This window comes from Gekko japonicus, unplaced genomic scaffold (genome assembly GCF_001447785.1).
Source record: "Gekko japonicus isolate JY-2015 unplaced genomic scaffold, Gekko_japonicus_V1.1 scaffold371, whole genome shotgun sequence".
Classification (NCBI taxonomy): domain Eukaryota; kingdom Metazoa; phylum Chordata; class Lepidosauria; order Squamata; family Gekkonidae; genus Gekko; species Gekko japonicus.
In genome coordinates this window covers 1,100,959-1,127,389 of record NW_015171514.1, presented here as the reverse complement: position 1 = coordinate 1,127,389, position 26,431 = coordinate 1,100,959, and the positions used below count along the sequence as shown (strand labels likewise).

Below are 26,431 nucleotides of genomic sequence, written 5' to 3'. Positions count from 1 at the left end.
GGGAGGGAAGGCAAGGGGGGGTGGAGGAGACGGGAAACAGCGGGATGGGGGTGTACTTACCTCCGCCTTCTGCTTCCTCTGCCTCCCTCCAGCGGGCCCCGCCCCTTGGAAGGTGGGAAGGGGAAGGGGCAGGGAAGGGGTGAGTAGACCAGGACTCCGGAGGCCAGGTCTACCCCTGCAATGGGAAGGGGTGGGTAGACCTGGACTCCTCTGGAGGCCAGGTCTACCCATTCAATGGGAAGGGGTGGGTAGACCTGGACTCCTCCGGAGGCCAGGTCTACCCATTCAATGGGAAGGGGTGGGTAGACCTGGACTCCGGAGGGGGGGTGTGCTCCAGGGCAGGGGGAGGGGAAGATCGAGCCAGGGAGTGGAGGAGAGGTGGAGGAGACGGGGAACCGGTGGGATAGGGGAACCGGCGGGATAGGGGGGAAACTTACCTCCTCCTGCTGCTTCCTCCTCTTCCTCATAGGTGTGGAAGTCCCCCTCTCCCGTGAGTATCGCGGGTCCCCCACTTGTTATGTCTAAATGACACCTACGTGTGTAGGCACAGTTTTGGTAGAGAACGACCATGCAGCTGAGGGCTCCTGCCTCCTCCCCTGAATGTTTGCCTTCTGTGTTTGCTTTCCAGAGTGTGTGTTAGACTCTAGGAATAATGACCCCATTTAAATGCTGCAAAGTATAGACATTAAGCAGACCTGAGGATGAGTTGGTGGGAGAATAAGCGATCTTGCTCCACCACATGTAGGCTTTGCAAACTTTGGAGGTACATGTGAATAGGGCAAAAGTATCTCTCAAGAAAAAGCTGGTTCATGAATGATATTTTCTGTGGATTTCGCGGACACATAATGCACATCACTGGACGTTATAGCTAACTGGGAACAAAGCTCCACAATCATGAGCAATATGCAGCTGACCAGATCCGTTAAGATTTATATTTTTCTCCACATACCTGGATGTGCAAATTAGCCAAAATGTTTATTTTCTTCTCTGCAGGATTTCTCACTTTTGTTCCATTTGTGTAGACGTGCCAATATATAAACCTGATTGTGAGGCAAGGTCAACAAGCTTTGCATGTTCAGGTTTTCTTGGTATGTACATATGCAAAAGATTCCTGCAACTGCCAAACCAGTAATGCACAAAATGGCATCAACAATGCATGATAACAAGTCTGTGATTGTTCAGAGAAGCAGGAGACAGACAATTAGGGCCACTAGGGGTTGACAGCAACTAGCTGGTAGAAGCACATTACATCAGCACCCCTAGTGATCCCTAGGCCCGGCTAAGTACTAATTTTAACCCCTCGAAGGCATGGATTTTGTATAACAAAGTCAGTGTTCTCCGTTACACTCCATTAGGAACTCAAGATAAAAGGAGAGCTCCCTTCAAGTATGCCTCTCTTCAAGCCTCTGCTATACCAATGACATGCAGATAGCATTCAATGTGCTTACTCCTCCCTTCTGTAAACCCCTTTTGAAGGTCCTCCAAAAGTTGAGTTCAGGGGATATTTGTGAGATGACATAAAACCTTGGAGCAGAGAAGAAGTGTGTATGCCTTGGAAGAAAGTGGGATAAAAACGTGACTGATAGTCAGACAGACCTTTTTCTTTGAACCAGTGTTTCCTTGTTGCCTATACTGGTTATTCAGGTTACCAGTAACTGGGGGTTAAAAGTCCAAATAATAATAACAATAATGACCACCAGCACTCACCATGTTTTCTTGTGGCAATCAACACAGTCACTGACCCCAGGGTAAATCTTGTGATTAGCCTGAGCAGTGTACCTGCAGTTCCTCCCTGTCATACGTATAGGGTTGCCAGGTCCTGCCTCCTTCTCAGCAGGGGACTTTGGGAGGGGGAGGGGATGTCCCCAACATGATGACATCAATCAGAAGTGATGTCATCACATTGGGGATGCACCTGAATCCCAAGCAGCAAATTCGTTGCCTGGAGTGCAGGCGTGCAGCTGGCGGCCACCCCTCTCCTTCCCCTCCTGCAAGATTTAAAGGGCCCTCCAGCTGACTGGCAGGCCACGTGCTCTTGTCAATCAGTTGAAGGGCCCTTTAAATCTGGCAGGAGCAGAGGGATAGGGGTGGCTGTGGGGTGGCCACTGTTGGGGGGGGGCTTCCCCCACCAGCCACAGGCAGCAACCCCTGAAATTTGGGGATCCCGCACCTGGGGACTGGCATCCCTACATACATCAGCAAGCAAGGACTGAATTGACATGACATGCACATGACATGCACATTTAACCTGACATGCACATTTAAGTTTCATTCATTTATTTAATTCATTTATACTCCACCTTTCACCCCAATGGGAACCCAAAGTGATTTACATCATTGTCCTTGTCTCCATTGTATCCTCACAACAACCCTGTGAAGTAGGCTAGGCTGAGAGAGTGCAACTGGCCCAAGGCCACCCAGTAAGCTTTCATGGCACGAGTGGGGATTCGAACCTGGGTCTTTCAGATACTAGTCCGACACTCTTAATCACTACACCACACTGGTTGACGGCATTACTATAGCATTACTGCTTTCTCCCTTGGACCATGAATTTCTACTAAGTAATATTTCTTGTAGCTAATAAGAGGACGGAAGGTGAAAAAGGCGGTTACCAAGACTTCCTCATTCATTCATTCAGGCAGTAGTTCTAATTATTTAACCAGAAGCTATCTCAATCATCTAAGAGCCATAATGCAAATCGGGTATGCTTTTCATAAAAAAAAACCCAGCAGAGAAGAAATATCTGTAATGAAGGCCTTGTTCAGTATTTTGTTCCAGATGAACAGAATCCTTCTTTGGATATACTGCACATGGGCAAATTTGGGGAAGATGGATTATTACGACCGAGGCTATATACTATCTGCATAATTTATCAAAAATGGAATCAATCCTCATTTTGAACGTTCATTTATTTTATTTATTTTATTTGTTTCATTTGTTTCATTTCTATCCTGCCCTCCCTGCCAAGCCAGGCTCAGGGCGGCTTACAGGATACACACACACACACACACACACACACACAAACATCAAAATACGTTAAAACATAAAATTTACATAAAACCACAGCATATAAAATCATAAGTGCCAGTAGACATGGTGAGCGATGGAGGTATTCTTTCAGCATCCAGATGGACCCCTACCCCCATAGTCCGGGTTCTTACCAGGCTATTAGTTGGTACTGATGTTGGAGCCAGGGCCACGTATTAACAGGCGGCCCCTAATCAAAGGCCTGGTGGAAGAGTTCCATTTTACAGGCCCTGCGGAACTGTAAAAGGTCCCGCAGGGCTCTGATGTCATCTGGGGGCTCGTTTCACCAGTGTGGGGCCACCACAGAAAAGGCCCTGGCCCTCATCATGGCTAGCCTGGCTTCTTTAGGGCCTGGGAGGGCCAATCGGTTTTTGGACCCTGATCTTAGTGCTCTCTGGGGAATAAGTGGGAAAAGGCGGTCCCTTAGGTAAGTAGGTCCTTGACCACATAGGGCTTTAAAGGTAAGAACCAGTACCTTGAACCTAATCCGTGGGATCCAATAGATATTGTTTACCTTGACTTCCAGAAATATTTTGATAAAGTTCCTCATCAAAGGCTCCTAAGTAAGTTCTCCTAAGTAAGTCCTTTTATGGATCAAAAACTGGCTAATTAATAGAAAACAGAGAGTGAGTATAAATGGGCAATTTTCTCAGTGGAGGGTGGTAAGCAGTGGGGTACCGCAGGGACCAGTACTTGGTCCAGTGCTTTTTAACTTGTTCAATTATGATTTGGAGTTGAGAGTAAGCAGTGAAGTGACTAAATTTGCGGATGATACGAAGTTGTTCAGGGTGGTGAGGATTGTGAGGCACTCCAAAGGGATCTGTCAAGGATGGGCAAGTGGGCGTCAACATGGCAAATGGGGTTCAATGTGGCCAAGTGCAAGGTGATGCACATTGGAGCCAAAAATCCTAAATATAAATACACATTGATGGGGTCTGAACTGGCAGAGACTGAGCAAGAGAGAGATCTTGGAGTTGTAGTGGATAACTCACTGAAAATGTCGAGACAGTGTGTGACTGCAATAAAGAAGGCCAATGCTATGCTGGGGATTATTAGGAAGGGTATTGAAAACAGATCAGCCAATATAATAATGCCCCTATATAAATCAATGGTGAGACCTCATTTGGAATACTGTGTGCAGTTCTGGGCACCACACCTTAAAAAAGATATTATAGCTTTGGAAAAAGTGCAGAAAAGGGCAACTCGAATGATAAAAGGGTTGGAACACTTTCCCTATGAGGAAAGGTTAAAGCGCTTAGGGCTCTTTAGCTTGGAGAAAAGACGACTGAGGGGTGACATGATCGAGGTTTATAAGATGTGGCAGCTACAAGCATGGACGGCTTCAAGAGGGAATTAGATAAGCATATGGAGCAGAGGTCCATCAGTGGCTATTAGCCACAAGGTATAGATAGGGGCTCTGGGGCAAGTGATGTTCTGTCTTCTTGGTGCTTGGGGGGGGGGGTCAACAGCGGGAGGGCTTCTAATGTCCTGGCCCCACTGGTGGACCTCCTGATGTCACCTGGTATTTCTGGCCACTGTGTGACACGGAGTGTTGGACTGGATGGGCCTTTGGCCTGATCCAACATTGGCATCTCTTATGTTCTTATGTCAGTGCAGTGCTTTTAGGGCTGGCTGGATGTGCTCCCGCATGGGAAGACACAGCGACAGCCTCGCTGCTGCATTCTGCACCAGCCATTTAATATGTTTCCTCTTTAAAGTAAATTACATTTGAGTTTAAAAAACACATTCCAAGAACACATTTAAGCTTGTGATTTTGCCAAAACGTATTCATTTTTTATTGTTATACATTTGTTCTGGTTGATGCCCTTATCTGGGTCTTTACATCTAAAATGTAAACATTCCCTAAGGATTATGTTTGCTCCCGTTTGAATGATGAGTTTCTCAAACACACATCGGCAAGCTTAACAAACCTTTCAAGTCCACTGCCAGAATGCAAACACATAGCTGGGCCTGCTTGCTCTTGCTCGGAGTGTTTATGTCCTAGACTTGTAGTTTCCAAGCCCTTTCACCTAATGGGCCCACCAACTAAAGCTACAATCCTACACACATGTATTTGGGACTTTCGTTCTCTCAGTGAGATTTGCCTGCAAGTAAACAGCCTGAGGATCACACTTTACATTTTATTACGGTTTAACCCTAACGCTTTCTAGCTCAGTCCTCTGACCAGGTGTTACAAGGCAAACCTAGATTCAGGCACTCAGGATCACTCTTTTGGTCATTCTGTCTACACACCAAGATTAGACAGCAAAAGCACACAGGACTGGCACTGATGTAACACCGGTGACCTCTTACACATGACTGTGAAATTGGGAGCCAATCTTAGGAACACGCCTACCGTTGTCCCTGAAGCAATTCCCTTGCCCCTTTCCTGACTCAACTGCAATTAAAGGAAATGCTGATACCAACTCTAATCCCACCTGATGTGAATGAATACTCCTGTCATTTCACATCTTGGTTTATCAGGGAACCCTGATTGGCATTAACCATGGTAAAATCAGTACCAATATTTCCATTATATTAGGGTGGAGGAAGAAGGAATTCATTTTGGAGAAAGGGAAAATATGTTCCTGAGGCTGACTCTTAGCCACAGTTACAAGGGAACCCGAGCAATATCTGCCATGACCCAGAGAAAGAAATTCTTGGTAAATGATCCACCCTTGCAGATCTGCCTGAGCATACTTTCAGAAACATTGCTGACCTTTTTATTTGGATTAACCTTTGGTACTTTTGAATTAACTTTTTGGTACCTAGACTTAGAAGTCAGATTTCATTTAGATTTGTGTAACTTTGAAACTGTAACTTACCCCAAGATCTAGAGATGGGTCAGTCTACCAATATTTAAGTATGAGGCAGACTATATTAAGAAACAAATGTAAAATGTTTGCAGTGATTCATTTCAAATATTCAGAGAACCTACATCACTGGGTTATATCTTTTAAATGATAGCGTATGAACCTCAAATGCGTTATAGCTTATTTGTCAGATGGAATCAATCAACATACCTGAAGTTGCATATCAGCAGCAGCACAAACTTTTTTAGATTCACAGAGTCTTGATACCATGTGTTTGGGCAGCGGCTTGAACAAAAAAAGGTGGGGGGGGGAAAGAAACAAGATACTTACTTCAAATAAATTAGCTGGAAACATTTAAATAGTTTTTACACACAACTAATGAGCAGATGATATAAGAGTAACATGAAAGTAAAATTACTGTTTCAGATTGAATCGTAACTGGGAAAAGAACATGACTCAGGGCTCCCATCTGCTCCATTTTGCTCATCATCCCAAGATTCTTTATCAAAGGACATCTGACTTTGATCTGTAGCCCTACTGGGAAGGGAGAGGGTTGGTGCAAGTGGGAAAGTAGCCATGTGCTCCTTGAGCCAAGGAGAAAAAAACAGCAATATCTGGAGAGCATACCATATAAAGTACATACATTCCTGCAAGAAAGAGAAAAGCTGCTCTTTAGTTTTCTTTCTTAAAAGGAAAATGGGGAAAGAGGAGGAAAAGGTGCCTAGGAAGGGGTCTGTATGGATGAAATACTGCCCAACAGAGCACTCCTCTTTTCCTACTGGAAACAGAAAGCAGCTCAGAGAGGACTCCTGCTTCCTGGCTCAACTAGGGTCCCCCCCCCCAAACACACACACACACACACTTTCTGGAAGTAGAGGTTGACTTGGTGGAAACCTGTTGCCTCAATGGGGAAGCACCTTGGAGATTATCTTAGGGATGAACATTAACATTAATACACATATCTATGCAAATCTTGGGAGGGGAGGAAATATAGAACATCAGAGCCAGGTCAAGAAGACCAGAACTCTCCCCTTAAAGGCTGAACATGGCCAAGAAGCTCTTCACCCTGGGAAGCTTATCCCATGGCCTCCTGTGAACCATGCTGTCAGGAACAGCCCCAGCCCCAGCCCCTGCCCCAGCCCCAGCCCACCTTGTAGCTGATCTCCTGCACCAAGGGCACATGGGGGCCTCTTGAGTTATATGTATTTATTTAAATTGCATTTTGTTTCATGTATCTGAGTCCCCAGAGCAGGAGAAAAATGGGATAATTTTTTTAAAATAAATACTTTAACTCCCTTCTTGGCACAAAATCATACTGTGGTCTTAAGAAATACAGACTGACATATAAACATTCCTTTTTAAGACAGGAAAATATGTAATGTTATCTAAGGGGGGGGGAGAGAAATATTCACAGGACTAGCATCTTCCTACCTCATTAGGTATACAGGTTCACATAAAAACCGAATGGAGGCTCCTGTGAGTCAGAAAAAAGTTTCACAGAGGAATTCCACTCTGCCAGAAAAATGGGCCGCCAGTGGAAACAGCATTCTATTGTCAATGCAACCCTCTAATAACTCGTAGTACATTTTAGCCTGTATTCGGACAACATCACGTTGTACGTTCCCATGCAACAGCCAGCAGGAAAAGCGGCTTATGTGGAATGCAAGGCAGAAAAACAAATAGTATAATGGATGTTGAGCTAAAATTTGTTTTACAGAGTGGGGGAGAAAGAGAAAGTGAGAGAACTCCATATAGGGAAATCATTTTCACTGGCAGCTCTGTGTAATTCTACCATTTATGTGACCAAACTCTCTAGCATGTTCAAAAGCCACTCTAGGTTCTGAAACAAAATGCAGATGTCTAATATAACAAAGGACTCTTAAATCATGCTTGAAGCTTTACAGCTGATGTGTTGAGGTGTTTTTGAATTGCTTCATCAGAATTTATAGAATCTGACTGCACACAATAATAAATTTCTGCACCAATAATCACCTCCAGAAAAACTATACTAAATAATACAACAAAAGCAACTGCTTTTATTGCAAAATGAGGAAAAAATGTTAACCAAGATAAAATCTGGCACTGGAGAATGGGGAAGAAATGCTCTTAAGATGAAAAGTTGCTTCATGTAGTAGTTAACCAGTCAAAATCTATAATTTTCCCATCCAGAAAATAGTACACTTTAAAAAAATACAGGAAGATCCAACATGCAAAGCTATAATTTTCAATATCAACATTTGACCAACAGACATTTATTCCGTACTGTAGTAAAACTGCTATTCCAGGTTTTATTCCACAGACACAAACCCCCTGATTAGAATGATTTTTAAACTGGAAGTGCAGCTTGCTCCTTTGAGAAACAAAGCAGAAAAACTGTAAACAAATACAAACATGAAACACAGGCTCAAATGTTAGACCACACACAGGGCATCACACAGATAAAAGGAAGGCAGGTGGATCCAAGGATTTCCCCCTCATCTCTTCTAATGAAAGAAATGTAAAACTGGAAACATAAGCTGCTCCCCCAGGTATGTAATTACTATTTTTACTGGTTAATTCTTCACTCTTCTGAGCTACACAGCTGTTGCCCATAACCGTCAAGGTGACCTACGAAGTTTACAAAGAGAAGATGATGGGGCACCCAAGAGTTTCAGAAAACCCAGCACCGTTATAGCCTGGCTATAGCCTAATTCACACGGCAGCCTAGCAAATCCACAACACCATAGAATAGACATGTATTATGGCAAAGCAAGTGATACTGTGCAGTTGCTGTAGGCCCTTTATTTGGGGAGACAGGAGATTGTCCTGCCATAATGGGTGGGCTTAGCGATAATCGGGTCATCATGGTGCAGCCCTTATTGTGTCTCCATTCCTTCCAGCCAATGCCCTTTGAGTCTCTCCCTTCGCACAGCAACTTCACGGTTTCCAACTGTGATTACAATAAAAGTCAGGTAAGATAGGATGTATGTGCTCAAATAACCCATGTAAAATTATCTTAAGCATTCATGCTTCCTGCCCATATCACTTCAGGAATATGCCCCCCAAAATGTGAGATTATGTTTTATTTTGGTTTTAATTTACAGTTTAATTTGCTGATTTGGGGGGTGAATCATCCTTTTTCAACATAACCTACTACATATGTCATCTGGAGCACTTTAGAGCAGTGGTCTTCAACTGTTCCACACCAGGGACACATCTTTAATTCCCAGGAAGCAGCACAGAAGCCACTGAGCAGCAAATCAGTAACATCAGTTACATGACAGGAAAGTACAGGACAGCAGAGTCAATGACAGTCAGAAGATGAAGCGGAATGATGGCCTCACTGGCGTAAAAAACAGGACTGTGGGAAGAAGACTGGAATGGAAATACAAGCCAAGAACCAGGAGGTGTACCACAGTGAGGTACAAGCTACAGGTCACAGAAGAAGAAGACTAGGTTTTTATACTCCGCTTCTTCCCCCCACAACACCAACCTTGTGAGGAAGGTGGGGCTGAGAGAGTTCAGAGAGAACTCTGTGATTGGCCCAAGGTCACCCAGCAGGCTTCATGTGGAGGAGTGGGGAATCAAACCTGGTTCTCCAGATTAGAGTACATCACTCTTATCCACTACATCATGCTGGCTCTGAACCACTACACCGCAACCATTAAGTGCAAAGCATGCACCAAACCCGAAGGGATGAGGCAAGTGAGAAGGCTCGTGGTCAGGCCAGGCAGGAAGAGTAAGAAGGCAAGGGAAAGCTCTCACAGGGAGGAGGGCTCCACTGTGCAAGCTAGGGTTGCCAGGTCTGGGTTGGAAAATACCTGGAGACTTCAGGGGTGGATCCAGGAGAGGGTGGGGTTTGAGGGAGGGGAAGGGCCTCAGCAGGGTACAATGCCATAGAATCCACCCTTCAAAGCAGCCATTTTCTCCAGGGGAGCTGATCTCTGTCAGCTGGAGATCAGTTGTCAAAGCGGGAGATTCCCCAGGCCCCACCTGGAGGCTGGCAACCCTAGTGCAAGCACTGTGGCGCACTGAAGGACCAACTGGCAGAGATGAGGCTAACAGAATGAAAGGATCTGAGAGTTTTCATAAAGAGAAGGAACTCTGTGCCCACAAAAATGCACATGGAGCACGGGAGGAGAGACAGAGGGGTTGGGTGGGAGCTGGGGTGGAGAAGGGAGAGAGGTTTCACAAGAAGAGAACCCCTGCCACAAGCGTATGTCTGAAGTACAACCAACTGGGGGGGGGAGAGGAAAAGGAAAACAGAGTGTCATGATGTACAAGTTCTGTACAAGCTTTCTGGAAGCACCTGGATAGCCACTGTTGAATATAGTGGACTTTGTGTTCAGTTCAGGCACACTGATTTTAGACTTATTTTAAAATCTATCCTCTCTTTTTAAAAACTGGAATTGAGAAGACGATTAGTGAGGTTTTGGTCAGAGATTAAAGAGTACAAAAAAAAGTTTGACGTGTTCTAATATCTAGACTCTTTTACTTTTCCAGTTTATAAAAAAAAAGAGGACTAAGGAGGGACATGTAGAGGCTTATAAAATCACGAGTGGTCTAAAAAGAGCTGTTTCCCCTACTCTGTATTATAACATTAGAACTTTGGGGGTCATCCCACAAAATTGTTTGGCAGCTGATAGAGGGGAAAAATTAAGGAAGGGCTCTTTCACTTGATGCATAATTAACTGACGGAATTCAGTACTACAAGATGGGGTGATAGTAACGAGTGTAAATGGCTTTAGAAGTATATTAGACAAACGCACAGATAAGGCTTCTCAGTGGCTATTAACCATGCTGACTAAATCAAATCTTCAGGCTTGGGGCAATACCCCAGAATCAGAGATGCTGGGAATTAACAATGGGAGAATGCTATAGTCTTCATCCCCTCTCCAGTAGGCATCTAGAAAAGACTAAGAGTCCAGTAGAACCTTAAAGACTAACAAAATTTGTGGCAGGGTATGAGCTTTAATGGGTCACTGCTTACTTCTTCAGTAGGCATCTAGATGGTCACTGCTGAAAACACTCTGTCCAGCATAGGATCCATCTAGATAAGACCTTTTTTTCTGCTCCTGCAGGGCTCTGCATATATTCTAGTCTGCCTACTTCCCAGGTATGAGCCACTGTGGTCAGTTTCCCAATAGCACTTTCTTCACACTTCAAAGTAAAAAAACCCACAAAAACAATTTTTTTTTTCTGCTTTACCAAATAAGCACACTGGAAAATTTGGCAGCAGTAAGTGGATTCATTTTACAGGGCCTTCATTTTTAAAAATGGCTTCAGCCAAATTGGCTTTTCCAATATAATTATAATTTTTCACAGTTTTTGTACTTCGTTTTTAAGTAGCATCAAGAGCTGTCAGATGGTATCTGGTTTAAAATAAGATACAAATGTTAGATCCTGCTAATCAGTATTCTGATAAAGCACAATGCCACGAATCCATTCACTGGAGCATATGGCAACGAGTTTTTTCCCCTGTCATGTGAACAGGCGACATAAGCGATCCTGCACTTGTACAGTATTATTGGGAGGGGGGAGCACATCCTTTATAATCCAGCTAAATAACTCACTGTAACTATAACATCACACATGACATTTCCCTTAGACAGAGATAAGAAAAACAACAACACCCACAAGCAGTGTTCCCTCTAAACTGAGTTAGTGTGAGCTAGCTCACAAGTTTTTAGCCTCTAGCTCACAGACTTTTGTCTTAGCTCAGGGAGGATGGCTGCAGAGCAAACTAATGTATGCAGTAGCCAAATTGCTTGCTCACAACTTTAATACCAGTAGCTCACAAAGTGGAATTTTTGCTCACAAGACTCCACAGCTTAGAGGGAGCATTGCCCACAAGTATCTTGTCATGTGTGAAAATGAGACCATATTTGCAAGTCAGAGCTCAAAACGTGGCCAAGTAGGCAGCCCATCAGTCAATGAGTATGTATACTTTATTCCTACATGTAGGGCCTCTCTACAACTGTTTGTGTGCATATATTCAAAGGTTTTCCAGAAAGGGATGGGATTCTACAAACAACGCTCCCTTCTTTCAAGAGTACATAAACATGAGTACACATTTAGCTTCACAGGACCACTGTTTGTGTTGGAAGGAAAACATCCTTTAGCTGAATCATACCTAACACACATTTATGGAGATTTATTACAGTTCCGTAGGGCCTGTAAAACAGAGCTGTTACACCAGCCTTTTAGTTGAGGTGGTGGACACCCAACTAGCTGGCCTCCCTGTACAGAGCCTATATAGGGTCTGCCCTGCACAGAGGTGGTCTGGACCATCTACCCTATGTGGGGTTTCAGGGTTGTGTGGTTGTGATTCCAGTATCATCTATCCCACTTATGGGGGGGTTGAATTACTGCTCGCCAACTTTTGTTCAATTGCTTTCTGTTGTTTTTAGACTAATTGTGTTAATTGATTTTTATTGTTAAATGTTCTGATGTTACCTGCCCTGAGCCTGTTGGGAAGGGTGGGAATAGATTTAATAAATAAATAAATAATAAATACCACTGATTCCAGTAAGAGTGGTTAGAACTGAATAGATAAGTTGTCTGCAATCCTAAACACACTTACAAGGGAGTAAAGCTTTCCCTGAATCAATGTTGCTATAAAAATACCACAGAAGCAGAATCTACAGCACGCACACACACACGCATACCCCTTTTCCCATGTACAGAAGAGTATCTTGAAGAAGTATGATTAACTTCAAAGAACTGTCAGCAATCTGGTCAGCACAGATTCAAGTAGGTGTTTTTAAAAAACTGGCAGCCTTATTGTCTGTAAGAGGATTCTAGTATAGTCCATATTTAAGTTATTTTAGTTGATCTTTATGGGTTCTTATTATATTATTCCTTATTCAATTATATGTTGGTTTTATAATTGGACTGTATATTGTTGTGAACCACCTTGGCCCCATGTCCATGAAAAGGTGGTATACAAATATCTTGAAAACAAATAAGGAAAATTTGTTGCTATAAGACACCAGTTAAATCCTTCGAATACCAGCTGTGCAGACAAAAGAAAAGGTGTAGTAATACTTCCAGTGTGTATTTCCACAGGTACAGTAGATAACAGTGATGCAGAAAACCTCAAACGGTCATACTTATGCTGGAATACTCTTGTTGGAACAATTTTATTAATCTTTACGGTGCCACAAGTATTTCATTTGCTTTTAAAATGAGCCCCCATTTTTATTCCACAGCCTTGATGAAAAGGGTTCTGCTTTTAAAACGAGCCCCCCATTTCTATTCTACAGCCTTGATGAAAAGGGTTCTGCTTAGGTTCTTACCAAGGGTGATGTAACTACATAACTGAGAACAGTAAATCAAAGCAGCACCTCTCAGAGAGCATAACTAATGGCAAGGAAAGCTAGTAGAATTTGGCCCTACTTCTAAGCATTTGAAAACAAAGTTTGCTTCAGCCATCGATTTTCCCACAGAATAGATTGCACACAGCCACTATGATCATAATAAACGACAGGTCAGACTCTGCTCATTTAAAATTATAGCAAATAAAGTCTTTGTTATAATAGACTTCGTTTTGCTTTTAAATATTATGATCAAACTGATCGTAATTTTAAAAGCAAAAAAAATTAGATCGCTGAGTCCAAAGTAATTTTTTGTTTTCATATTCAGTGAGGCTAAAAGAAACATGCCTTCAGGAACACGACAGCAAAACAGCAGTTTCAGGCTTGAGTCCTAATCCTACATTACAACTCATCCTGTCCGCCTTTCAAGGCTGAATTACAGCCAGACTCAACTGCTTCCTGGTACACAATGCGCTGGTGCCAAACAAGCTCCTCTGCAAAACAAACCAGAATAGGATACATAGTGCCTGGGCTCCTGATATTTGCAAAACACAAAGCTACACATTATATTCTGAAAATTCTTCTTATGCATTTCTATCTTATGTGCAAATCTGTTCATTCTAAACACCCAGTTCCATAAAGTTTGATAAAAGACCAGACAAGTATTACAACTTGTGACGGAATAATCTTTGTCAAGACAGCACCATGGTTCTTTTTAAGGTGCTTGGATATTTTCTAGCCCTGTTATTTATCATTATAGCAATAACTTTATTCAGGTCACCGGAAAACAGTCATTTCCCAACCATGTCTTCCAATCAACAGGGCACTATATATGGTTGATACTAACATTTGATGAGTTTTTGTATTATATACCCTGAATTCCCACTGCTGTCAGTCTTATATAACACTATATACCCTGAATTCCCACTGCTGTCAGTAGGATCTATAGGCTTTGAAAACTTCTGTAACATCCTTAATAGAGGGGGTGACGGACATGACACATGAAGCTGCCTTATACGGAATCAACCCATTGGTCCATCTCCTGAAAAGACCATCTTTAGACCCGGCTGAATTGACCAAGAGGTCTTTCACATCACCTACTCCCTAGTTTTTTTAACTGGAGATGCTGGGGATTGAACCTGGGACTCTCTGTGTGCAAAGCAGAGGCTCTTCCACTGAGCCTTTCCCTAAAGCCCAAATTGGCAGTTTAAAAGCCACTAACAGCTCCCACCACCCCCTTTCCCCATCTACATGTATGCCTACAGCATGTCATTCAAGAACAGGTAGAAAAGGATGCCGATGGACATGGGGGTGCATGAATATCTCAGGACTGCACTGAGATGTTCTAAATGATAGTAATGCATCAGTACAACTGCACTTAAGAGCAACTAGCAAGAAAATTTAACAGGAACAGTTGTTTTAAGGGTCACACAACAAGTAAACATGTAAACTACATGTCCAGTGCAAAGAACTGCTGCAAAGTGGCCAGAGAAACTAAGGGTATCAGAAAGTATTTGCCAGAAGAATACGTTACCTCTGTGAATTCAGAACTGAACTGATAAGCAGCAGCAAGTGGAATCATGGAAACCAACAGGAGGGGCTGCGGCTCAGTGGCAGAGCGTCTTCTGGACATGAAGAAGGTTCCACATTCAATACCAGGCACCTCAGTTGAACTGTCTGGAATTAAGTAATGTGAAAGACCCTTCTCTGCATGAGACCCTGGAGAGCCCCATCCAGTCTGAGCTGACCATACTGACCTTGATAGACCAGTGCTCTGATTCAGTATAAGGCAGCTTCAGGTTTGCCAACCTGACAAACCTAGGAGAGGTAGCCAGATCTACAGCTCCGTGCTATCTGGAAGTGCACCCTATAACATACCCTATAACAAGACTCTGTGGCTGTGCAGGGGGAGACATAGGTTCTTGTTGTGGAAGCCGAGTGGGTGATTTTGGATCAGTCACAGACCTTCAGCCTAACCTACCTCACAGGGTTATTTTGCAGATCAAAAGGGGGAGAGGAGAATGATATAAGCTACTTTGGTCCCCACTGCAGAGAAAGACTGTACTTTTCATCCTGGGGAACCATTGTTGCCAATCTCCAGGTGAGGGCTGGAGATCACGAAGAATAACAACTGTTCTCCAAATGGCAGAGATCAGTTCCCCAGGAGAAAACGGTGGGCTCTGTGTCATTATACTCTGTTGAGATGGTCCCCCTATGACAGCCAGTGTGACGTAGCAGTTAAAACTTCAGAACAGGGTCTGCCAGACCCAGATTCTTGCTGTGGAAGTTGATTTTGGGTTTTCAGACCACTCACAGACTTTCAGCCTAACCTACCTTACAGGGTTGTTGTGCAGATCAAAAGGGGGAGAGGAGAATTATGTGAGCTGCTTTGGTTCCCACTGCGGAGAAAGACTGTACTTTTCCTAGGTAGAGGCTACAGGGAGGGGGGAGGAGATGGAAATCTGAAGTCAGAGGGGCAGATAACGATATGTTGATGGTTGGCTGGGAAGGAGATAGGGTTGCCAACTCCAGGCTGGGAAATTCCTGGATATTTGATGGGTAGAGCCTGGAGAGGGTGGGGTTTGAGGAGGGGTGGGACCTCAGAATGGTACAATGCCATAGACTCCATCCTCCAAACCAGCCATTTCCTCCTGGTGAACCATTGTTCCCAATCTCCTGGTGAGGGGTGGAGATCACTCAGAATTACAACTGCTCTTCAGATGGCAGAGATCAGTTCCCCTGGAGAAAATGGTGGACTCTGTGTCATTATATCCTGCTGAGGTCACCACAGCACTCGCCTAGAGTCTCTTTCTAAAGCTCGTTGTATTTATTTCCACAACAGGTCTTATTCCTAGTTCTATATAATTATGTTATTGAAAATGTACTAGCTTTGTTTCAGATCCACAGAATTCTACTTTCTTTTTTAGTTAGGTCAAGAAAGGTCACTGGTTCAACTAGCCTGTACAGCAATCCTGTACACATACATTTTAGCAGGGGTCATTTCCTGCAGGAGCACACAGGAGCAGAGCTCCAGCAGTAAAGAGCCCAAGGGGCGGGCACATGCAACAAGCCCCACCCCCTGCTCCCAGCAGCCCTCAGTCAGAGCAAGAAGCAGCCAGGTAAGTTGCAGAGCTCCCCCCCCGGCCCCCCTGTCCAAAACAGTCCAGTGGCACCTTTAAGACCAAGTTTTATTCAGGTACAAGCTCTCCCTCCTCTGCGAGGACAGATCTGTACATTCTCTCCCCCCCCCCCAATAGCTAGCAATCCAAAACAGTCCAGTGGAACCTGAGCGGTGGGTATTGCCTTCTGACACACTTCCTGTGATGCCAGGGGGTGTGGCATATGCAAATAAGTTGTGCTAATGAGTTGTGCTAATGAGCTCCTGCACCTCTTTTTCTACAAAATGACCCCTGCTTTTTAGACACAATCCTACATTTCAAGATGAAAACCCAGCTCAACCCCCACATCTTATTTTCAGTGGGCCAGGAAAACCTGGTACCACCAGGCTTGAATGAGTATCACAATGAAACTCAATATTTAAATTTATGACATAATTTTGCAGTTGCAGTTCAAAATCTGCTTTGTGTTTGGGAAGGAAGAAAAGATACAAAATGCATATTACAATGCAATATCTGAAACAAGGCCACTCAACCCTTATGTTTTAGTAATACAATGTATATTTCACATTAAAAAGAGTCTTCTCAGAAAAAGATTAGGTATGCTTGACATATTTCCTGGGTAGAAAGAATGCAGCTTCTGTGCTCTTCATAGTGTCTTGGGTGCAGTTAGCACTACATACATGCTTTAAAGTTTATAACTTTCTTTATTTACCAATCCGATGAACCAGCGGTCTTGGAAATTTATAGCAACATTTAGTATTTCTGGATTAATGATGTAAGGAGTCCAGTGGCACTTTATAACTAACAAAATTTATTGAGCCTTTAAGGTGCCACTAGACTCCTGCTTTATTTTGCTGCTACAAATTAACACATTACCCATCTTTTGAACCTGCATTAATGATTGTTTTCTTTTCTTTTTTAAATGCTTTAGTTTACAAAATGCTTTCCGATTAACCCTACCTGACCCGTTTCATAGTGCCTTGCAAACTGGTTCACCACTCGGTAATCGTTTGCAAAATACTCCATCAAGATAGAGGGAACTTCAGCAAAGTCGGTAGAACACCTTGTCCCTGCAGAAGATGAAGCAAAGGATTAAAATGCAGGGAGTCATAATATCTGGATGAATTCCTGTCTTTCCCCGTGTTCCTCTTCCCTTTCCAATTGCACTTTTGATGAACTGTGATTAATCATTCATTAAGCAAACATTTCATTTCTATAACATTACTGTGAATGTTGGCAGAAAAGTCGAATTATAATCCTATGGGTTTTACTGCAAATCACAAAGTAAAACACAATATTTGAACAGCTGGGTGAGGCGCCCTACAAAGCTGTGGATCACACCCTTTATAAACTTAAGCCAGGATACAGCCAACCTGGCCCCACATTAAACACCAAATCTTTAATTGTCTTAACTCTATACCCAATTACAATAAAAATATCAAACTATGCTTGAGAATTTAATCCCACATACAAATATTATCATCCCCATCTGCCTGACAATCTCACACAATCCATATTTGCTTTCTTTAATTGTTCAAGATGTCATTCATTTGAAGGGAAGGGTGGCGGTGTTTCGTTATGAAATAAAATGTTCACTCTGCAAATGTACTCTCTCTAACTGGCACATTTCAAACTTTGCATTACAACCAGTTTCTTAAATGACAAATGGACAACTGATATTGTTTGATATGTGGAATCTAGATCAACACATGAGGATGGACCTTACAATTCCTTCTATTAATTCATAGTCTATTGAAGGATTCATCGGCTCTCTGATCCACTGTCACAATACCACTGGAGTTTTTTTTGACTTTGCTAATAATTAGTACCAGGCCAATGACAAATGTCACATGGCATTTCCCATTCCAAGCACTGGAATCCACACCTTCCATTAAGGTGCTTCTTTGTGGGGGAGCATTTGGTAAAAAGAAAATAAGTCACACACACACACATCACCCTGCAGTAGTTCTAAACATTATCCGCTGTGCACAGACAGGATATTGTACTACTGTCACTAGAGCAAGGCCAGGGGAAACACAGCACTTAAAAAAAAATTGTCTGGCTATGCCCTTACATATTACCTCTAATTGTGCTTTTTAATTCCTTTAAAGCATACACTCAATGCACCAAGGGTAAAATATCCAGCATGCCCCCTCCCCATTTCCAGCCTTTCTTGGCTATGCTTGCCTTATTTGTAAAGTTCATCCACATCATCTCACATATTTTACAGAGAACAATGTTTGAGTCCAGGAGCAACTTTAAGACCAACGAAGTTTAATTCTGGCTATAAGCTTTTGGGTGCATGCACACTTCATCAGATATCTGATAGAGATTTTTGAGACACCCAGACAGCATATACATTACTTGCCACTAGGTTGTTCCTGCTCAGCCTCTTCCCATGGTCTGCCACTGTCAATCGAGGTTACAGCTGCTTATGTGTAAGGGAAACTCAGTTTGACTGATATGGTCTTGGGCTTTGTGACTGCCAGCACTACCTGGAAAGCATATTTACTGCCAGTAGCTTGCCCCACAGCGGTTCTCCTAAGGGCAGAGGCTTCCTTTCCACATAACAGTGAATTGCAACCAGTGCTTTATATGGTAGAAACATCCAGGGGCATACAGATTGGAGTAGGGGGCTAAACCTGATTCTGGTCCCTAGAGCCCCCTACCAACAGAATAAAGCCTGCTCTCATCTGGAGAATCCCATTGCCAGGCTTCCCAAGTACTTCCTGTGATTCGGCGGGGGACACAGACGTCTTCGCAGGATCATTCCCGCGGGGACAACAGACGCGCCGCACCATGCCGTCGCCAGGAAGTGACGCCGGGCGACGCTCTGGCAATGGGGCTGGAAACTTGATGGTACCATCGAGTTTTCAGCCCCATTGCCAGAGCGTCGCCCAGCGTCACTTCCTGGCGATGGCATGGTGCGTTACAGGGAGGAATGGTCCGGCCGGGGAGCATGTTTCCCCCACCGGATTGCGGTAAGTACTTGGGAACCCTACCCATTGCAAATTCTGTTTCTTAACAGGTTTGGAACAGCTTCTATATAATATAAAAGTTAATGTGGAATAATTTTTGAACAGTTACTCAGTTTGAAAGTCAGTAAGAAACATTACTGAAAAAATTATTCACAGCTTTCTTAAAGACAAAACTAAAAACTTCTGAGCAACCACACACGCAGTATGTAACATAAACCTGAAATGAGTGTTTGTGAAAAATGAAGGACTGATTTGACTTTTAATGAATTAACTACAAGCACTTACCAGTGACATGCTGATATCGAGTCCTTCCCAACATAGAATGCATGGCATGTCCCATTTCATGGAAGAGGTTTTCCATCATGCCAGGAGTTAGTAGTGTTGGTGAACCCCTAGTGGAATGGGGCAAGCTGAGCATCAGGACAACAACAGGAAGTTGGTATTCGCCATTTTCTTTTAACCTGCCTCCACGAATTGTAAAATGGCAATCCTGTTTTGCAAAGAAGAAAAAGAAAAACCTCTCAGAAAATCAACTGCAATATCTTACTACATTAATAATATATAAGGCACCAATACAGTTTTGTCACTCAGCCTGCTTACAATTACTACATCATTTTCAGTCAAGCTGTTGCACTAGTCTGAATGAAGACCTGTCTAGCTGGCCAGTTAAAGCAAGTCCACCTGTTTAACCCCATTCTTTTGGTTCAGTTTCATTTTAAAGCTTGCTTACTGTAATAAGGTAACCCTACTGAATACTAAGATAACAGAATGAAATATCTCATAAGTCCACGTTTCAAATGCAAAAACCAGCTCAAGCCCTCCACACATTTTCAAAGATGGGGAAAGAAATGTAAAACACAGCACAATATTAACCTTGGAGACTGACATGTGCAAAATCAATTAAATGCACAAAAATCAACCAACCGAACGTAAAAAATCAAGTTAATGTTCATATTAATGTTCTGCATTTCAAGGACAAGTTACCATTTTAGTTTGACAAATACGCAGGGGGAGAAATTCATAATGCAGTACTCCCTTTGAATTCTGGGATCTCAGAATGAAAGCTGGCCAGCGCCCTCAGCATAATATTCTGTATATCAAGGACAAACCTAAGGTTCATCTCTGCAAACATTTTCAAAAGGACCAGGAACAAGCCTCTCACACCGCTTTGCCGTATTAAAGCAGAGATTAAAGAACAGCAGCACAGCGCAAGAGTAGACAGAACACAATTAAATGGAAAATAATTTCCAAAGAAAATTAATTTGTCCTCATATACTTCACATTCCTGTCAGCCTGAACTGCTACTATTTGTTAAAAACGAACAAACAAAAAATCCCTTTCCCCATTCCTCAGAAGAGAACTGCAACAAATTTGTCACAGGATACATATCAGCAATGCATGACTTCAATACTTTTCAAAGCTTTCTCAACAGGATATAAAGTATGAACAACTAATTTGATTATGATGTTAGAGCAGCACTGTTATGCAGTTTTCTGGTATGGAATGTTCTAATGTACAACAGGCTTCTCAGCCATTATTAATCCAAAATTATCAACAGGTTTGTTTACACTTTGCCAAGAAACGGGTTCTATCGCTAGCTGCTGAGAACGAACTCTGTCAGTTGGCAATATAAGATCCTGTGATTACCTATGCAGATGCATGTTAATATATTATAGCCTATGGCCACAACCTAACAGTCTTGCATGGAATGAAACTGTAAAAAACCACTTATAATTGCAGTACCTTAATCCACACTGAAGTAAATAAGTGACCAAACAAAGGCATTTGCATTCTTCTCAGTCATGCCCAGGTAAAATGTTTTGACTGTTTCCAAATGAATGGTCGCATGAAGATGCCTTACAATGAACCAGACCCTTGGTCCAGAAAGGTCTTCTCAGACTGGCAGGGCCTCTTCAGAGACCCAGGTAATGGTCTTCCACATCACTTATTATGTGATACTTTTAGTTGGAGATGCCAAATATGGAACCTGGAACTCTTGAGCATGCCATATAGATGCTCTGCTAGTGAGTCACAGCCCCACAACATTTTAAAACAGAGGGCTTTGTTCATCTAGGATGAAATTTATCAAGCGTTCCAGCAGGCATACTGGACTTTTAAGGTAGCAGAGAAAGCATTTCAAAGCACCTAACAAGCTCTCAGAAGTGCAAAAAAAAGGGGAACAGATGGTAACATTTTGATACTCAACAGCTGGCATCACTGTGGAATCTAAATTTCTGCTGGGTAAAAGAGAATGCAGGATCATCACAAAAGTGTACGTGCTTTAATAAAATAATACTTTAACTGGTGGTTTGTAAGTTGCCTTGAGCCACAAGGAAAGCCAAGATGTAAATATTTTAACAAACACATAAATAAAATAGCTCCAGAAATATCTTCGGGATTGTTTTCAACTGTACAGAATGGAACAGTTTAATGGTCAAAGTTGTTACCTGATGAGGCTTGTCTGGTCTTTGGAAGAAATCACAGTAGATATACCCCAATAACCCTTCCTGTTCATGGACAACTGCCTAAAAAAATTAAAAATATACATTAAAAATCAAAGCAAAGATGCAATAACCTAATACTATGTGCTGCTTGTATAAAAACTAGTCAAAATGTGGCATTTGTGTATGAATCCTTAACAAATACAGATTCTACAAGATTTCCCCAAATCTTAGGAATTTTTAACAGTGACTCCCTATTGATGGACTACTTAAACCAATAAATAATTTCAGACTCATTCACAAGATAATTGAAACTGTTTCTGTAGCTCATCCAAACGAATGACTCATGAAGTAATTCATAAATAACCAACACCTCTTGAGCAATGTTTGACATGTGAAATCTGCTTTAAACTGATTATCACAGTTTAGTGGGCGTAGAGCTAGTAGGAAGCAGTTATGAAAGATTAGCCAAAAATAGTTAAATCCACCTTACAATGGGTTTTTATGAGTGACAAACTCCCACTGGCACTCAGTGAGAAAAGGAGAAAGAAGACTCAGTGGAGAGCAGAATAACAACAACAAAAAAGAGAGATGTGAGAAGCAGCACGCTTCAAATGAACACTCAGTTGGATCTGGTCAACCTAGTTTTAAATCCTTTCTTAACCAGAGCGAATGATTTTAATGCTACCATCTCCTGTTTGCAGGTTAAAACGAGAGGAGAGAAGCAGGATTCAAGTCAAATTGATAAGATATGTGGGAGTGTGACTGTCCATACTCCTCAAACCCCAAAAGAATCAAAGGCAACCCACTTAAGCTCCACTTCTCCCTTCTAGTCATTTACCACAAGAATACCCCTTCCGCATAGCATCTTATTTTCTTGCATTGTTCAAGCACTTTCTTAAGATGCCTATTTTCACCCAGACTTTTTCCACCTGATCTCCTCTCCCTTTTACTTTGCTTTCCTCTCTAAACCGTTCCATCTTCAAGTTTAGATGGTAAACCCGGAGCAGGCCCGTAGCCAGGATTTTTTAAGTCAGGGGGCATTTAAATTTCTTAGGGGGGCTAATCGAGTTAAAGGAACACCCGGCTCCTTCCCTGCACCTGCCGCTGCTTATGGGTCCTGGGCTGGATGGGAAGTTGTGGGGCCTTGCCAGTAAATCAGGGGGCCTAGCCCCGAGATGCCCCGCTGTAGCTGCGGGCCTGACCTGGAGGTACATGTACTTAGAGCAATAATGTTAATACAAACTAAACAGAGCGTGTGAAGGGCTTTGTGATTAAAGGATGTGCATTGAGAATAACAAGGATATTTTATCTCTGTTGCTTTTGCCTAAGGGCATCCGGACATTTAGGAATTAGATCTCTTACCAGTTTGCGGACATCCTCACTCCACACTTCTCCTTTCTCAGGCTGCTCGGCATACAGGGAGATTCCTAAGAGTTTATTGAACAACATGTTGAGACCTTCCATGCATGCTCCGAGGGAGAAAAAGGGGCAATACAGGCTGGGTTCAATATTATATCTAAAATAAGAGAAAAGTACTACGTCAGACTCAGCCTAGCTTTCAAGCGTGTTACATATTAATAAATGACGCATCACAATCTGCAGCATTAGGATTAGGACACTTGGAGCCTGGAGCCTTCCTGCTCCTGACCACCTCTATGTTCTCCCAGGGCTGCCTATACAGTGTCAAGTTGCTATGGTACCACCTTGGTTTCACTGGCCAACCACAATACAGCTCCTGCTTGCTAAAGAGGGGCTCCACACACCTTGTAGTTTAACTGATGATAGCTATATCCATACGCCACACTGGAGTTTCACTCCAAGCTGCCTGCATCAAAAAACAGGCAATCCTGGGCATATATATGTGCTAAACAGCAGCATGAAGTGACTGAGGCAAGCCCCTGAAGGGCTGGCAGCGCTACTGAGGATTAGCTGTGTCTGACCATTTACAACTCTTATAACCTCCCCACACTTTGTATTCTAGCAACATCTTTCCATCCAGACCTTGCAGATTTTTTGGCACACGCCCCACCCCAACCAAGAAAACCTTGCCTACCCCTGTGCTGCATTTACGTATTTCACACCGCAGGTTCATTACAAGACGCTACATTTTAGACACAAAATTTTGCATACGGCATGAGGGGTTAACATTACCATAAAAAGATTTTTTCCCATAATATATTACATCAAAAGATGACTGCATTAGGTTTTATTATGGGAAAACACAACAGGTACACTAATAAAGCTGATATATCAAAGCAAATACCAGTTTACTTGATCTGAAATCCTGTTTTGTATTAACAGGATGAGCTGCAGGGGAAAATCCAACCATCTCAATCACACAATATTTGGTTCACCAATATTTTCAAGGCAAAGCACAACATGATTTGCTCACTGGCAGTGGTGGGAAGAGCCACCAAGTCGCACCCAACTTATGGCAACCCTGCAGGGTTTCCAAGGCAAGTGATGTCAGAGGTGGTTTGCCACGGCCTGCCTCTGTGTAGAGACCCTGGACTTCTTTGGTGGTCTCCCATTCAAATACTACCCAGGACCAATCCTGCTTAGCTCCTGAGATCTGTTGAGCTCAGGCTACCCTGGGCCATCCAGGTCATTGGCATTCATGGAAAGCATAATTCAAGCAGTAAAGACTGAGATACCGTGATGAGTAATAGATATACTATGAGAGAGCAGCTGTGTCGGTCTACAGTAGATTCAAATCCAGTAACACCTTAGAGGCCAACAAGATTTTCAGTGTATGAGCACTCAAGAGTCAAGGCTCATCTGATGAAGAGAGCCTTGACTTCAAAACTCATACTATATCTAGATTTGAATCTCTGGCTGCAGTCACACACACTAAATAATCCACTTTCAATCCACTTTCTATGCACTTTCCAACTGGATGTTGCTAGCTCACAACAGTAAAATCCAGTTGGAAAGTGCATAGAAAGTGGATTGAAAGTGGATTATTTAGTGTGTGTGACCTCAGCCTAAATGCAGTATGCCGTTACAAACCAGTATTTTTAAGCCTTCGTGGCTTCACTGAGTCTAAATAAAATGCAGGCCTCTAAATTTGTTTTATACTGTACGTTTGGAAAGAGGGTTGTGTTGTGTATCATGATTGGCAGAGACTGACCAAGAGAGAGATCTTCAGGTCGTAGTAGATAACTCAATGAAAATGTCGAGACAGTGTGCAACTGCAATAAAAAAGACCAACGCTGGCGTCCGGTTTTTGGCGACTCGCAAGTAGGTGCGCTCCATTGTTGCTCTGATGTGAGCGGCCTGCAAATGTGCCGATGGGGAGGGGTCCAAGTTGATCGTGGACCCCCGCGACCCTTTGTAGGAGGGTTGCAGCCTGGGGCACGAGACGTGCCTCTCCCAAGGTGGAATGCCAAGGGATTGAGGCGCCTCTTTGCCCCGATAGGTCCTCACAGCATGGAGCCAGCAATGGCACCTAGAGACGCACACCAAGCGTGCAAGAGATCTACCAGGACTGATCTTCCCTACTGCTTAAACAAACGCAAGTAAGAATGGGAGTAAACTTACTATTTAGCGAGCTGCCATCTGAATGTCGGGAGTAAAGCCGCCCCAAAGCCCCAAATAAGTGGGGGGGGGGAAATCCCCACGTCCAAAGAACTGAGTTAAAAGCTGGAGGCGGGGGTGGCTTGAAAAGAGTGGATGCTGACGGAGTGCGGTGCGGATTAGCTAGAAAGCGATATTTTCAGACTTTAAGAGACTTTTCAAAACATCTTACTAACTATAAACAACGCAGCGCTCGGAGAAAATGGATGCAAAAGCTAAACTTACAGGAGCAGCCAGCACATCATCTCCAGCTTTTAAACCAGAAGCAACTATAGACTTATCCAAAATTATTGCTGCAGCCTTGCGCCCTCTAGTGGACCAGATGACCATGCTTAACCAGAAATTTGACACATTGCATAAGGAACTTCAAGAAACTTTAGCAAAAACAGAGAAGATAACCAAGAAGCTGAAGAAAGTTAATCTTAAATCCAGGGCGTTTGGACAAAGATTGGAGATGGTGGAAAAGGATAAAATCTCTGAAAATCATCAACTATTACTTCTCCAAATGGAAAAATCAGCATATGTCCCGAGATTTCAGAACATCCCAGAACTGAAAGGAGAGGACCTGAAGGAGGAACTGGCCCCCGTGGTAGGCTTAACAGTGGAAGTGTTACAAAGTGACATGGATATGATATATCGTACATATCCAGAATATACAAAGAAAAATAAGCTTCCCGGGGAAATATTTGTCAAATTCTCAAAAAGGTCAACAAGAGACTTGATTCTGAAAGCGACAAGCGGAAATGTTTTGAAAATCCAAGGATAACAAGTCAAAACCTTAAAAGACATTCCATTTGAGATCAGAAAAAGAAGAAGACAATACAGAGACTTGGCATTGTTTTTGCAAAAGCATAACACCTCTTACAGATGGATTACACCGGAAGGCATTATTTTCAACTTCAACAGGAAGAAAGAAAATATTAACTCTGTTCTTAAAGCAAAAAAATTTCCTGAGCAACAGCAACAAGATAAAGATGGACCTGAGAAATTGGAGGATGATAGAGATGCACAAAAAGAAGAAGATGAAAATGAAGAAAGTTCTAAGAACTCTTTGATGGCTGAATCCTTAGACTGAAGCAGAATTAGGGGCTATGGCTCCTAAGCCTCCTAAAAATAAAAGGGGGTTTGAAAAGAAACGTAAAGGAAGAAAATAAGTATAATAATGTAACTCTGTCTGAT

At 42.8% G+C, this 26,431-nt stretch overlaps 1 protein-coding gene across 1 annotated transcript in view; it reads right to left on the bottom strand.

Moving 5' to 3' along the window:
* Positions 1-26,431, bottom strand: part of MIPEP (mitochondrial intermediate peptidase) — a 67,317-nt gene that overhangs the window by 24,040 nt on the left and 16,846 nt on the right. Inside the window, exons 10-14 of the mRNA XM_015419365.1 lie at positions 23,039-23,192; positions 21,680-21,757; positions 19,518-19,722; positions 17,215-17,324; positions 6,051-6,125 (exon numbers count right to left, since the gene is read on the bottom strand). Of these exons, the coding sequence (XP_015274851.1) occupies positions 6,051-6,125; positions 17,215-17,324; positions 19,518-19,722; positions 21,680-21,757; positions 23,039-23,192 (622 nt within the window). The remainder of the gene's footprint in view (positions 1-6,050; positions 6,126-17,214; positions 17,325-19,517; positions 19,723-21,679; positions 21,758-23,038; positions 23,193-26,431) is intronic.